Below are 13,874 nucleotides of genomic sequence, written 5' to 3'. Positions count from 1 at the left end.
CCCGGCTAATTTTTTTTTTTTTTTTTTTTTCATTTTTAGTAGAGACGGGGTTTCACCGTGGTCTCGATCTCCTGACCTCGTGATCCGCCCGCCTCGGCCTCCCAAAGTGCTGGGATTACAAGCGTGAGCCACCGCGCCCGGCTACACCTGGACTTTTATACTACCATGATTTACATAGCTCAAGACAGAGGAAATTGATCATATTGAACCAATACATCAGCAATGGGTTTTTTAAAAAACCAAGCTTTATTATTTATTTTTTTTGGCACCTTAATTAACAATTCATAGAATGGGTCACTTCAGGCCACTCAAGAGTACCAGTGAACACTCCCCCACAAACACACCCTGGCACAAGACAGCACAGAGGAACAGATCCATGGTCACTGCCTCTGCCGTATCAAAGAGAATTAGTCTTTCCACGAAACAAATTTTAACAGCCAATCTCTGGATTTCTGTAGTGGCTTTAGTCAGGCATATTTATCATCATATTAGCAGTGTTCAGTTCCTGCCCAACATCTTTATTTAATCCCAATTCAATGCTTATGGATGCTCAGCTCGTGTTTAATGTTGCAAGCCCCATCTTAGTCCATCTTAATTCAAACAGAAAAGAAACAAAACAAAACAAAAACAAAAACAAAAAAGGTACCTGCCTGGTTCATGGATCCCTAGCCATCCAGGGACCAAATTCCAAATTAGGACGACAAAGAGTACCCCTTGGTTCAATATGACATGTGTTTCCAGTCCTAATCCCAGATGCTAATCTAGCCATAGTGTCATCTGGTCCTTGGTCCATGTGTATATCACATACTTCCTTTGGCTTTAGAATGACTTCACAAGCTGAGAAAGGCAAAACAACCATAACCCAGACTTGCATGTAAGTATCTGGCCTCAACTATTAAATAATACTTAAAAGGGAACCTTATGAGCCTTAGCTCTTTCTGGAAATTCATCTGAACAGGGGGGAGGGTGGGTAGGTGGGTGCAAATGGTGGGCCCCGTCCAGCTCAGAGTGCATTTGTTAAGGTATTGCCAACTTTCTGAAAGACACTAGAGACAAGGGAGGAGACCAAGTGCTAAACACCTTTTATCACTTTTGCAAAAAACAAGAAAGGCCAATTCCATTTATTTTATCATGTGGATCTCTTAAGGAACTACCAAATCTACTAAGGGACCTCCAAGAAATTTGTGATGCATGAAAATCTCCTCTCCTAGTCACAAGGTATAAATACATAAAAATACATAATGGCACATTTCTGAATCTGACATGACTTCTCCCAAATACAGCTGTCTTCAGTTCCTTTATTATTGCCTCTTTGCAGCATAATGGTGATGGTGGATGATGGAGTGACATCAGGAGCGCCAGAAGGAGGAAGTCAGAAAGCCCTTGGGGAGAGGAATGTCCTTGTGTTGCAAACATTTCTGGTCAGGGAAAGATGAAGAAAACAGAATGAGTTTCTGATAACAGTGTTCCCAACACTTAATGGTTAAAAGAAGCTTTGAGGAACACCATATTTCAGCCCTATGGAACAGTGAACAAAAAGGAAAAAGCCAGTAAGACTGATGGTTCTGTATAAGATGTCCACTTCTGCATGAACTGCTGCAGACGACAAATGAAATGCTCTTATTATTCCTGTCCCACTCTTGTCTCCCTACAGCCTAACCTCATCTTTCACAGTCACTATTTTCACAATCGAGCTTTGAGAAGCTGAAAAGTCAGCAGGCTATCTTGGCAAACCCACTATGGTGTTCTAAATTCTTTGTCAAAATTAACCTTTTACAATTTCTTGGCACTTGGAAGTAGGGGAAGAGTCCAACTTGAAAGTGCATTTTGTTCTCATGGAGAAAAGTGATGACATTTACCAATTCCCCAGACCTGAGACTAAGAAAATAACCTTGGCCAACATGCAAAAAAATATATATTAATGAAAAGAGATACACTAAATATATTTTATTCATCTCAGCATAGCTTTCTCACAGGCAGTATAGAGAATGATACATATAAAGAAGAGGAAATGGCAGCCCTTACTCCAAAGGTTAAGACGGAATTAGGAACAAAAAGAAGGGTTTGGAAGAACTAAGGAAGAGAGTGCAATCAGAGCATCTGAAGGTCCAAGACTTGTCAGACACAGGTGCATTCCAGCCCAACAACAGTGTGGGACATGTTGGTCTAAGGCCACCTTACCTCCAAGAACTGCTTGAGGCGTATGAAGGAACCCATCTGTCCTGAACTTGTGATAGCTTCAATTCTACAGGGAGAGAAAGACACGTGAATCACACCTATGATATACACCTATCTTTTGGAAACGGTGTCTCACTCTGTCACCTAGGCTGGAGTGCAGTGCAGTGGTGCGATCATAGCTCACTGAGGCCTTGAACTCGGGCTCAAGAGATCCTCCTGTCTCAGCTTCCCTAGTAGCTGGGACTATAGATGCATGTTACCATGCCTGGCTAATTTTTTTTTTGTAGAGATGGGGTCTCGCTATATTGCCCAGGCTGGTTTTGAACACCTGGGCTCAAGTGATCCTCCTCCTGTGGCCTCCCAAAGAGCTGCAATTATAGGCATAATTACAGGCATAAGCCACTGTGCCCAGCCCCTAATTTGTGTTTTTGTTTAGGCAATGATATTTAAGACAGACTCTCATTAAGGTTCAAAAGCATTTATTCAAATATCAACGAGAGGGACTGGAGTAGGAAGATGTCATACTTAGTACAGGTGTTTTTAACTTGAATCAAAACCAGCAGGTAATAGCACCCTTGGGTATCTGAGGCCTGGTTATGAGTTTTACTTACTTAATCCCCTGCTGTCTGCTCAACAAGCCTGATACCTGGGAAAGTAGTCCTCTTTGATGAGAATTAGCATCTTCCAGAACTGAACCTGGTATTGCTTCATGAGGGCATTCCCACACACCTAGAGGGAAAGACAGGCACTGTCAGAGCAGAGAATGAAAATTCACACTCACAGGACAGATTCATAAAGCACAATCAGCCCTTCATCTTTCACACCTATCAAAAATTTCAACCACAATGCCATTGAACTTGCTAACAAGGGAATAAATGGAAACACCCAACTTTCTTCTAAAGCATTTCTCTTTATACAGCAATACCTCCATTTAACCAATCAGGTCTTAATGAACTACTCTTCTTTTCCTCTAATGAATGGAAGCCTTCCTAAAGGTATGGTGTACCTCCCAAACTTAATAAGGAGAGTATACAGAATACCACTTGTGTTCTCAAATGATACAGGATCATTGTTCATGTATGGGGACCTCAGGAGCTTTTTATTTTTTTTTGAAATAGGGTCTCACTCTGTTGCCCAGGCTAGAGGACACTGGCATGATCACAGCTCACTGCAGCCTCAACCTCCCTGGGCTCAGGGGATCCTCCAACCTCAGCCTCCTCAGTAACTGGGACCACAGGCACACACTACCATACCCAGCTAATTTCTGTATTTTTTTGTAGATACGGGGTTTCACCATGTTGTCCTAGCTGGTCTTGAACTCCAGAGCTCAAGTGATCTGCCTGCCTTGGCCTCCCAAAGGCTGTCAGCCACTGCACCTGGCAGACATCAGGAGCTATTAAGGTAATTAGGAACTACTGGCACTATAGGTCAAATGGTTCCAGATTTGTTATGGCATGTACCCCAAGCCTTTCTTCTATAAGAAGTGTCTTCTTGGCTGAGTGCAATGGCTCAGTCCTGTAATCTCAACACTTTGGCAGGGTTAGGTGGGAGGATCGCTCGAGCCCAAGAGTTTGAGGCTACAGTGAGCTATGATCACACTACTGCACTCCAGCCTGGCTGACAGAGTGAGATCCTGTTCAAGCGATTCTCCTGCCTCAACCTCCTCGGTAGCTGGGATTACAGGTGTGTGCCATCAAGCCCAGCTGATTTCTGTATTTTTAGTAGAGACGGGGTTTCACCATGTTGGACAGGCTGGTCTTGAACTCGTGACTTCAGGTAATCCACCCGCCTTGGCCTTCCAAAGTGCTGGGATTACAGGCGTGAGCCACCGTGCCCAGCCTTTATTTGTATTTTTAGTACAGACAGGGTTTCAATATACTCACCAGGCTGGGCTTGAACTCCTGACCCCATGTGATCCGCCCACCTTGGCCTCCCAAAGTGCTGGGATTACAGGTGTGATCCACCGCACCCGGCCTGGGAGTCCCTTCTATATCCCTAAAACAAATTCCTCTTTTCACTTTTGCTAGAATGTACAATTTTCTGTTCTTTATAATGAAAAAAATCCAGAGAAGCCAAGTAAATATAGTATTGAGTAAAAGTGAAAGCAAGGTTGGTCTACAGCTTGGGAAAAATGTATGACACTGGAACCTCATGCTGTTTTACTATCAGGCCCAATTGCCATGCTGTTTCCCCATTCATGTCGCCCAGTGGATCAAGGCTACCTCAACCACTGGCCTTCTCTCGTGTGACAACTGAGTTACGTACCTCTAGGAAGTCAAAGAGGAGGGTGGCTGTCACATCTGACAAGGGCTCCATGTTTAAGATCTGTGCCAACCAGCGCCATCCATGATTTAAGCCATGAGGGTGAATCTGGGAAGAGAGAAGCTTGGTTATCACTGATCTCATTTTGTTTAGAAATCTAAACTCCCAATGTATCATCCAGCCATCACCAAGTGGAAATGAACCCCAGATCATCCAGCCCTAGCACCTGCCACAGGGCAGAAATAACACAAACTAAACAAATTCTGTTTTTCTTTTATTTTTTTGAGACAGGGTCTCACTTTGTTGTCCAGGTTGGAGTGCTGTAGTGCAATCACGGATCACTGCAGCCTTCACTTCTTGGGCTCAAGTGATTCTTCCACTTCAGTCTCCCATGTAGCTGAAACTACAGGCATGCATGCACACGCCACCATGCTCAGCTAATTTTTTTGTATTTTATTTAGAGACATGGTTTCACCTTGTTGCCCAGGCTGGTCTCAAACTCCTGGAGTCAAATGACCCACCTGCCTTGGCTTCCCAAAGTGCTGGGATTACAGGCGTGAATCCACCTCACCCGGCCTTCTGTATTTAAATGTTTCAATACATTGGTTCCCACACATTCTTTTTTTTTTTTTTTTTTGAGGGAGAGTTTTGCTCTTGTTGCCCAGGTTGGAGCGCAATGGCGTGATCGCAGCTCATTGCAACCTCTGCCTCCTGGGTAAAAGCGATTCTCGTGTCTCAGCCTCCCAAGTAGCTGGAATTACAGGCACCCACCACCATGCCCAGCTAATTTTTGTATTTTTAGTAGAGACGGGGTTTCACCATGTTGGCCAGGCTGGTCTTGAACTCCTGACCTTAGGTGATCCACCCACCTCAGCCTCCCAAAGTGCTGGGATATCAGGCATGAAGCTACCTCGCCTTCTGTTTTTTAATGTTTCAATACACTGGTTCCCACACATTCTTTATAGGCTCCCTTCAATATGCATGTGTCAGCTTCAGTTTCAGGCATTCCATAGACCAACAATTAGCCTTATTGACATCTTATTTATTATTCTTGGTACCTTTAGCACAGAACCTGGGACACAGCAGGCATACAATAAAAACTTGGATTTAATCAACTTCTATTTCTTCTCTTTAAGTCTCCATGACTATTAATTTCTCTGTCCCTCTAATCTGTATTCCCTGAGAAATTAATTGGGCTGGCAAGTCAAAGCCCTGAACCCCAGCTGCAGCTTTCTGAGCTTGATCTGTCCATCTGTGAAGTAAGGGATGTGATCTAGATGGCTTCTAAGGTCTCAACTAGTTCTAAGATGACAATTTCTTGCTCGTTCCTCTTGTAAGAAAATCTTCTAACCTTAATGACTGATTTATAACAGACTCTCCTCTGGTAGACTCTGTTACAAAACCAGCTCTTTAAAGCACCAGGTGATCCAAGAAAGTTCCCTAATAATCAACATTCAGTCCTCTACAGAATACCCATGAAACTGCCATATAGTTTATCCTTTAACTAGACTGGCTCTCTGAAAGAAGGCCAACATTTCCTGTGGGAGGAATACACATGGACTGTGGCCTAACCTCTCATTATTGACAGTAAGCCTCTTTTACCTACCTCCTGTCGGTTTCCATATGGCCACCGGAGCTGGATGATGGCAGCATACAGACGGATCATCCCTGACATGCGTTTTAGAAAGTTGTCTTGCTGCTCCACTTTGGAATCCTTTACTTGGTAGCCAAGCATCCTATACAGGAAGAAAAAATTTGGCCAGGCATGGTGGCTCATGCCTGTAATCCCAGCACTTTGGGAGGCTGAGGTGGGCGGATCACTTGAGGCCAGGAGTTCAAGACTAGCCTGGCCAATGTGGTGAAACCCCATCTCTACTAAAAATACAAAAATTAACTGGGTATGGTGGTGCATGCCTGTTTGTCCCAGCTAATTGGGAGGCTGAGGCATGAGAATTGCTTGAACCTGGGAGGTGGAGGTTTCAGTGAGTCGAGATTGCATCACTGCACTCCAGCCTGGGTAACAGTGAGACTGTGTCTCAAAAAAAAAAAAAAGAAATAAGAAAAAATTCACTGGGACAAGGCCAAAATAAGGGTGACAAATTAGAGAGAAATTGCTTTTTTTTTTTTTTTTTTTTTTTTTGAAACAGTCTCTATCGCCCAGGCTGGAGTATAGTGGTATGATCAAGGCTCATTGCAAACTTCACCTCCCAGGTTCAAGTGATCCTCCTGCCTCAGCCTCCCGAGTAGCTAGGACCACAGGCACATGCCACCAAAACCGGCTAATTTTTTTTTTTTTTTTTTTTTGAGATGGAATTTCCATCTTGTCGCCCAGGCTACAGAGCAATAGCACGATCTCAGCTCACCACAATCTCCGCCTCTCTGGTTCAAGCGATTCTTCTGCCTCTGCCTCCCGAGTAGCTGGGATTAAGGCACCTGCCACCACACCTGGCTAATTTTTTGTATTTTTAGTAAAGCCAGGGTTTCACCATGCTGGTCAGGCTGGTCTTGAACTACTTACCTCAGGTGATCTGCCCGCCTCAGCCTCCCAAAGTGCTGGGATTACAGGCGTGAGCCACCGCGCCTGGCCATTTTTTTTTTTTTTTTTTTTTTTGAGACAGAGTTTCACTCTTGTTGCCCAGGCTGAAGTGCAATGGCATGATCTCGGCTCAGTGCAACCTCCGCCTCCTGGGTACAAGCAATTTTCCTGCCTCAGCCTCCTGAGTGGCTGGGATTACAGGCGCCTGCCACTATGCCCAGCTAATTTTTTGTATTTTTAGTAGAAACGGGTTTTCACCATGTTGGCCAGGCTGGTCTTGAACTCTTGGCCTCAGGTGATCCGCCCGTTTTGGTGGCCTTGGCTTCCCACAGTGCTGGGATTACAGGCATGAGCCACCATGCCCAGCCAACACCTGGCTAATTTTGTAGAGACAGGGTCTCAGTATGTTACCCAGGCTGGTCTTGAACTCCTGGGCTCAAATGATCCTTCTGCTTCAGCCTCTCAAATTGTTAAAGTAATTACAGGCACGAGGCACTGCACCTGGCCCAGAGATTACTTTTTATGGCTAAAAAGTAACAATATATTATTACACTCAGCATTAATATATTATTACAGGCCGGGCATGGTGGCTCACACCTGTAATCCCAGCACTTTGGGAGGCCGAGGCAGGCGGATCACAAGGTCAAGAGATCGAGACCATCCTGGCCAGCATGGTGAAACCCCATCTCTATTAAAAGTATAAAAATAAGCTGGGCGTGGTGGCAGGCGCCTGTAGTCCCAGCTACTCAGGAGGCTGAGGCAGGAAAATCACTTGAACCCAGGAAGCGGGGCTTGCAGTGAGCCGAGATCACGCCACTGCACTCCAGCCTGGGTGACAAAGTGAGATGCCGTCTCAAAAAAAATTAAAAAAATTAAAAAATATATATATAATTACATATTATTACATATGTAGAATACTTTGTTTACCACGCACTCACATCCATCATCAAATCTGAGCTTCATATAAGCCATGAGGTAAATTCACAGGAGGTAATAGATGTCATACCCTCATTTAAAAATCAGGAAAAGATGCTCACAAAGACTAAATGATTTGTCCATTTTTGCAAAGGTATTAAATGACAAAGCAGGGATAAAATTCCAAGACCCCAGTATCCTTTCCACTAAACTACATTGATTATTGGCACCTAAGTTCACAAATCCCAAAGGCTCTCCAGTTTACATAAAAGACTATGTATATATATTTTTTCTTTCTTTTTGAGACACAGTCTTGCTGTGTCACCCTGGCTGGAGTATACTGGTGCGATCTCGGCTCATTGCGACCTCCGCCTCCTGGGTTCAAGCAATTCTCATGCCTCTGCCTCCTGAGTAGCTGGGACTACAGGTGTGCACCACCACACCTGGCTAATTTTTGGTATTTTTAGTAGAGATGGCGTTTCTCCATGTTGCCCAGGCTGGTCTCAAACTCCTGAGCTCAGGCAATCCACCCACCTCGGCCTCCAAAAGTGTTGGGATTACAGGCATGAGCCACTGCACCCAGCCGAAAGACATTATATTTCTGATAGAACATTCAAGGTATGTAATAGGAGCTGTGAGGAGGGAAAAACAAATCCCAATTCTATTTATATTTCATTAATCACTCTAGGGATAGTGAGTAGGGAGAAAAACAACTTTACCTCTGATAGTCTTCCAAAGCCATTCCCTCCTTGAAAGTGGGATAGAAAGGAACAGAGTAAGGACACTTCTTATGTAGATGAGCAAGAATGAGGTCGCCCACTCTGGGGTGGAGCTCCCAGATCCCAGACGCCACAACTGCGATGGGGAATGCTGCTTCATGGTGAGAGGCCACTTCCTCCTCGCCTTGTTTCTGAGAACATAGAGGTGGGTACAATTTTAACTTAATACCCGAAAAAGGGTGAAATCTTGTACACCAGCCTCTGCTTCCCATACCTCTAGCAACAAGGTTTCTCACCACAAATTTCTCTGCCAGTTTGTATTGAACAAAGTCCAGCCCCTGTGGGTTAAGTGTGACAGACACAGAGCGCCCACCAGATTGAACAGGTTTTCCAGAGAGCAGGCTGTGGATCTTGTCAAAGATCTCCTTCAGTTTTGAGCCTAAGTATGATAGAGAGAAATTAAAAGATACAACCACAGATCAATCTCTTTTTCTTTTCTTTTTTTTTTTATTTGAGACAGTCTCGCTCTATCGCCCAGGCTGGAGTGCAGTGGCACAATCTTGCCTCACTGCAACCTCCGTCTCCCGAGTTGAAGCAATTCTCTGCCTCAGCCTCCTGAGTAGCTGGGATCACAGGCGCCCGCCACCACGCTGGGCTAATTTTTGTATTTTTTTTTTTTTTGTAGAGACAGGATTTCACCATGTTGGCCAGGCTGGTCTCTAACTGCTGACCTCAAGTGATCCACCCGCTTTGGCCTCCCAAAGTGCTGGGATTACAGGCGTGAGCCACCATGGCCGGCCTGTTTCATCATTGTAATTACAAAGCATCTATAAAAACTCAGCTGTGCTGCCCTACAGAAATGAAGGGATAAACAGTATCCCTTACTGTACACATAAAATGAAGGGATAAACAGTATAGAAAGAGGTGTTACATTTTGTTACAGACCCCATGGACTGTGGTTGGTATCTCTAGAGGAGTTAGTCACATCTCTAGGAAAAACCTTCTAAAGGATCTGCCCAGCTCATGATGATATGCCCCCTTCTCAGGACTCGCCTTCTTCCGTCCTCAGAGACACAGAAGTGGATTCGTAACAGCTATATTTGTACCAAAGATTCTGTGTGCTCCACCCCCACACCAGCTACAGTTAGATTAGAGGCAGTCAAGCTGAGCCAGTCAGTCAAGTAAGAGTCACTTCCTTGAGGTAGCTGGCCCTGTGTCACATACACTCACAAGCAGTGGGGCTGTGTACCTGCCATGAAGACCAAAGAATGGCAATCTATAAAATAAGAATGGAGATGTAGAGAGGACAGATGAGATGAGAGAGGAAAAAAGAACTAAAGTTTCTAGCTCCTGAGACCTCAACTCATTCCTGCCACTGGGTTCTGTAAAATATTTCTTTATCTTTCCAATAAATGTTTTTTTTTTTTGCTTAAGCAGATCTGGGCCAGCACTTTGGGAGGCCAAGGCAGGCAGATCACTTGTGGTCAGGAATTCGAGACCAGCCTGACCAACATGGTGATACCTCGTTTCTACTGAAAATACAAAAATTAGGCCGGGCGCGGTGGCTCAAGCCTGTAATCCCAGCACTTTGGGAGGCCGAGGCGGGCGGATCACGAGGTCAGGAGATCGAGACCACAATGAAACCCCGTCTCTACTAAAAATACAAAAAAAAATTAGCCGGGCGTGGTGGTGGGCGCCTGTAGTCCCAGCTACTCAGAGAGGCTGAGGCAGGAGAATGGAGTGAACCCGGGAGGCGGAGCTTGCAGTGAGCCGAGATCACGCCACTGCACTCCAGCCTGGGCGACAGAGCAAGACTCTGTCTCAAAAAAAAAAAAAAAAAAAAAGTTAGCCAGGTGTGGTGGCGGGTGCCTGTAATCCCAGCTACTCGGGGAGGCAGAGGCAGGAGAATCGTTTGAACCCAGGAAGCAGAGGTTACAGTGAGCCAAGATTGTGCCACTGCACTCTAGCCTGGGTGACAGAGCAAGACTCCATCTCCCCCCCCAAAAAAAAAAGCAGATCTGAATTAGTTTCCATTACCTGAAGTCCTGAAGTCAATGTTTTAATTAATATAGCATCTCCAGTTGAGAAATACCCTGTCAAGTTCCTAATCACTTCAAGAAATGTCACAGAAGTTTCAGAAATATCCTGTCATTCAGTTCTCTAATAAAAAAAAAAAGTCAACCATGTGGCCCCCACTGGCTGAATGCCCCATCTAGCATCTAGCCCCTCTCCATACCTCTCTAGGTAGGAGGAAAGTTAGTTAGCTTCCAACCCTAGACCGACGTGGCCTCCCCATGCCACACCAACATCATGTCCTTGTTTAAGATTTCTTCTAATTCTAACCACTCATGGACATCCATCTTTTTTTTTTTTTTTTGAGATGGAGTCTCACTCTGTCACCCAGGCTGGAGTGCAGTGGTTCAATGTCACCTCACTGCAACCCCCGCCTTCCAGGTTCAAGCGATTCTTCCACCTCAGCCTCCCAAGTAGCTGGGACTACAGGTGTGTGCCACCATGCCCAGCTAATTTTTGTATTTTTAGTAGACACGGGGTTTCACCATGTTGGCCAGCCTGATCTCAAACTCCTGACCTCAAGTGATCTGTCCGCCTCATCCTCCCAAAATGCTGAGATTACAGGCGCGAGCCACCGTGCCCAGCCCACCTTTTTAAAAAAGACAGGAATTAGGTGATCTTTCTCTCCTATTCATTAAACATTTACTGAGCACTAACTCTAGAGCATGTTCTGTGTCTGGCTGGACTAAAAGATCTTAAAGGGCTTACAGTCATGATGGAGACAAAGGGAGAGTCAGGAAATGTGTAGAAAAATTTAAAAAGGCAAAGTTATAGACTAATTCGATGTGGTGAGTGGAAGAGAGGCAGTCATAAAGATGACTCCCAGGTTTCCAGCTAAGATTACTGAGTAGATAATGGTGCTACTGATTACTCAGAGAAAACAGGAGACAAAGAGGGCTAAGGAAGACGATGGGTTTGGATCTGAACACATTAAACTTGAGGCAGCTAAGAGACATATAGGCAGAGATGTCCCTCACGTAGCTGAAGCTGGAGAATATGAAGCTCAGAAGAAAGGAATAAACCAGAGGTAGGTTTGGGAGTCATCAGCATTCAGGTAATGTTTGAAGCCCTGTAAGTAGAGAGAATGAAAAGAACTGCAGGGGCCGGGCGCGGTGCCTCACGTCTGTAATCCCAGCACTTTGGGAGGCCGAGGCGGGAGGATCACGAGGTCAGGAGATCGAGACCATCCTGGCTAACAGGGTGAAACCCCATCTCTACTAAAAATACAAAAAATTAGCCGGGCGTGTTGGCGGGCGCCTGTAGTCCCAGCTACTCGGGAGGCTGAGGCAGGAGAATGGCGTGAACCCGGGAGGCGGAGCTTGCAGTGAGCCGAGATCGCGCCACTGTACTCCAGCCTGGAGGACAGAGCAAGAATCCGTCTCAAAAAAATAAAAAATAAATAAATAAATAAAAGAACTGCAGGATAAGAGTAGATCCCGGCCAGGCGCAGTGGCTCACACCTGTAATCCCAGAACTTTGGGAGGCCAAGGCGGGCGGATCACGAGGTCAGGAGTTTGAGACCATCCTGGCTAACACGTTGAAATCCTGGCTAACACGCTGAAACCCCGTCTCTACTAAAAATACAAAAAATTAGCCCGGCATGATGGCAGGTGCCTGCAGTCCCAGCTATTCGGGAGGCTGAGGCAGGAGAATGGCGTGAACCGGGGAGGCGGAGCTTGCACTGAGCCAAGATAGTGCCACTGCAGTCCAGCCTGGGCAAAAGAGCGAGACTATGTCTCAAAAAAAAAAAAAAAAAAAAAAAAGAGTAGATCCCTAGGAATCACCTACAATTAGAGTGGGGTAGAAGACTGAGAAAACCACAAAGGGGAGAGAGAGAGAGAGGAAGAAAGAGAGAGAGAGAGAGGGGGGAAAGGAAAGGGTAGGGAGGGAGGCAGGAGAAGAACCTGGAAAGTAATGGCACCATGGAGGCCAAAGGAGTAAAGTTGCAAACAGAAAGTGCAACAGTGCCGAGCAGAAACCTCAGGAAGATCAGCAAACACTTAGAAGACATAGGATCAAGGGAAATTCATGTTAGGATGTGAGGGGCTCATGTATATTTACAGGCTGAGAGAGAGGAGCCTATAAAAAGGTGTAATCACAGAAAGCAGGAAAGGCAATAAACGATGAGGCAAAGTCTGACAGGAGACAGGAAGGAAAGGGAACAAGGGCAGAGGTGGAAAGGTAAGCCTAGCAGCAAGGACGCCTCATCTAGTGACACGGGAGACTGAGTAAATGTCACTGTGCAGTGGTGGAAGGGGCTCTGAGGAGCTCACACTGGATGTCTCCATTTTCCTGATGAAGGAGGTACTGACCCTGTCTGCGGTCAACGGAGGGGAACTGGGAACGGCTATCGAGGTGTGGAGTGGCTGTCCAGTCAACCTCTCCTGCTTCGCTGTTGCTATCAAAGGACACAGCACTTTAAATTCCAAAAAGTGATACGTTATTTATTTATTTATACCTTGCCCTGTTCCAGAAAGAATTTCAGGCAGCAAAGTCATATGTAAGTTTTGTCGGACTGCCTATCAAGGGCAGGAACTGAAATTTTTCTATGCTTTCCAGGCAATGAGAAGTGAATCGGGGAACGGAACCCACGATGAGTCAGAGGAGTGTTCCAGTTGCACACATACTCCCCAGCCACCTGGCAGCTCACTCTATAATCTGGAGGCTTCCACATCTACAGCTCCATACAAATGAACCTCTGGTTCTAAAGAAAAGTTTTTTCCTTGTCTGGTTCTCACTTTCTAAACCTCAGTCTCTGGAGAGAAAAGAAGGAGTCCTTGAGGATGAACAAGGCGAGCTTGGAGTAATTCAGAAAAGCTAATGTAGGACAGAAGCAAAGCCTGCAAGTCACAGCCTAGGTTCCCTTAGTGATGTTTTCAGCAGTAACCTGCAACTTCAAAGCTAAGAGCCATCCTAAGAATTTACCATAAAAGGTAGCTTGTTAAAAATGAGTCAAAAAGGTTGGGTGCAGTGACTCACGCCTGTAATTCCAGCACTTTGGGAAGCTGAGACGGGCGGATCACAAGGTCAGGAGGTCGAGACCATCCTGGCTAACACAGTGAAACCCCGTCTCTACTAAAAATACAAAAAATTAGCTGGGCGTGGTGGCGGGCACCTGTAGTCCCAGCTACTCAGAAGGCTGAGGCAGGAGAATGGCGTGAACCCAGGAGGCAGAGCTTGCAGTGAGCCAA

General features: G+C 45.5%; 1 protein-coding gene across 1 annotated transcript in view; it reads right to left on the bottom strand.

The window, feature by feature from the left end:
* Window positions 1–223: 223 nt before the first annotated feature.
* Window positions 224–13,874, bottom strand: part of GLE1 (GLE1 RNA export mediator) — a 39,317-nt gene continuing 25,666 nt past the window's right edge. Inside the window, exons 10-16 of the mRNA XM_030817944.1 lie at window positions 8,907–9,049; window positions 8,611–8,801; window positions 6,047–6,176; window positions 4,444–4,548; window positions 2,825–2,907; window positions 2,182–2,245; window positions 224–1,418 (exon numbers count right to left, since the gene is read on the bottom strand). Coding sequence (XP_030673804.1) covers window positions 1,350–1,418; window positions 2,182–2,245; window positions 2,825–2,907; window positions 4,444–4,548; window positions 6,047–6,176; window positions 8,611–8,801; window positions 8,907–9,049 — 785 coding nt within the window. The 3' untranslated portion in view covers window positions 224–1,349. The remainder of the gene's footprint in view (window positions 1,419–2,181; window positions 2,246–2,824; window positions 2,908–4,443; window positions 4,549–6,046; window positions 6,177–8,610; window positions 8,802–8,906; window positions 9,050–13,874) is intronic.

This window comes from Nomascus leucogenys, chromosome 8 (genome assembly GCF_006542625.1).
Source record: "Nomascus leucogenys isolate Asia chromosome 8, Asia_NLE_v1, whole genome shotgun sequence".
NCBI lineage: Eukaryota > Metazoa > Chordata > Mammalia > Primates > Hylobatidae > Nomascus > Nomascus leucogenys.
This window is presented reverse-complemented; position numbering and strand designations above follow the sequence as displayed.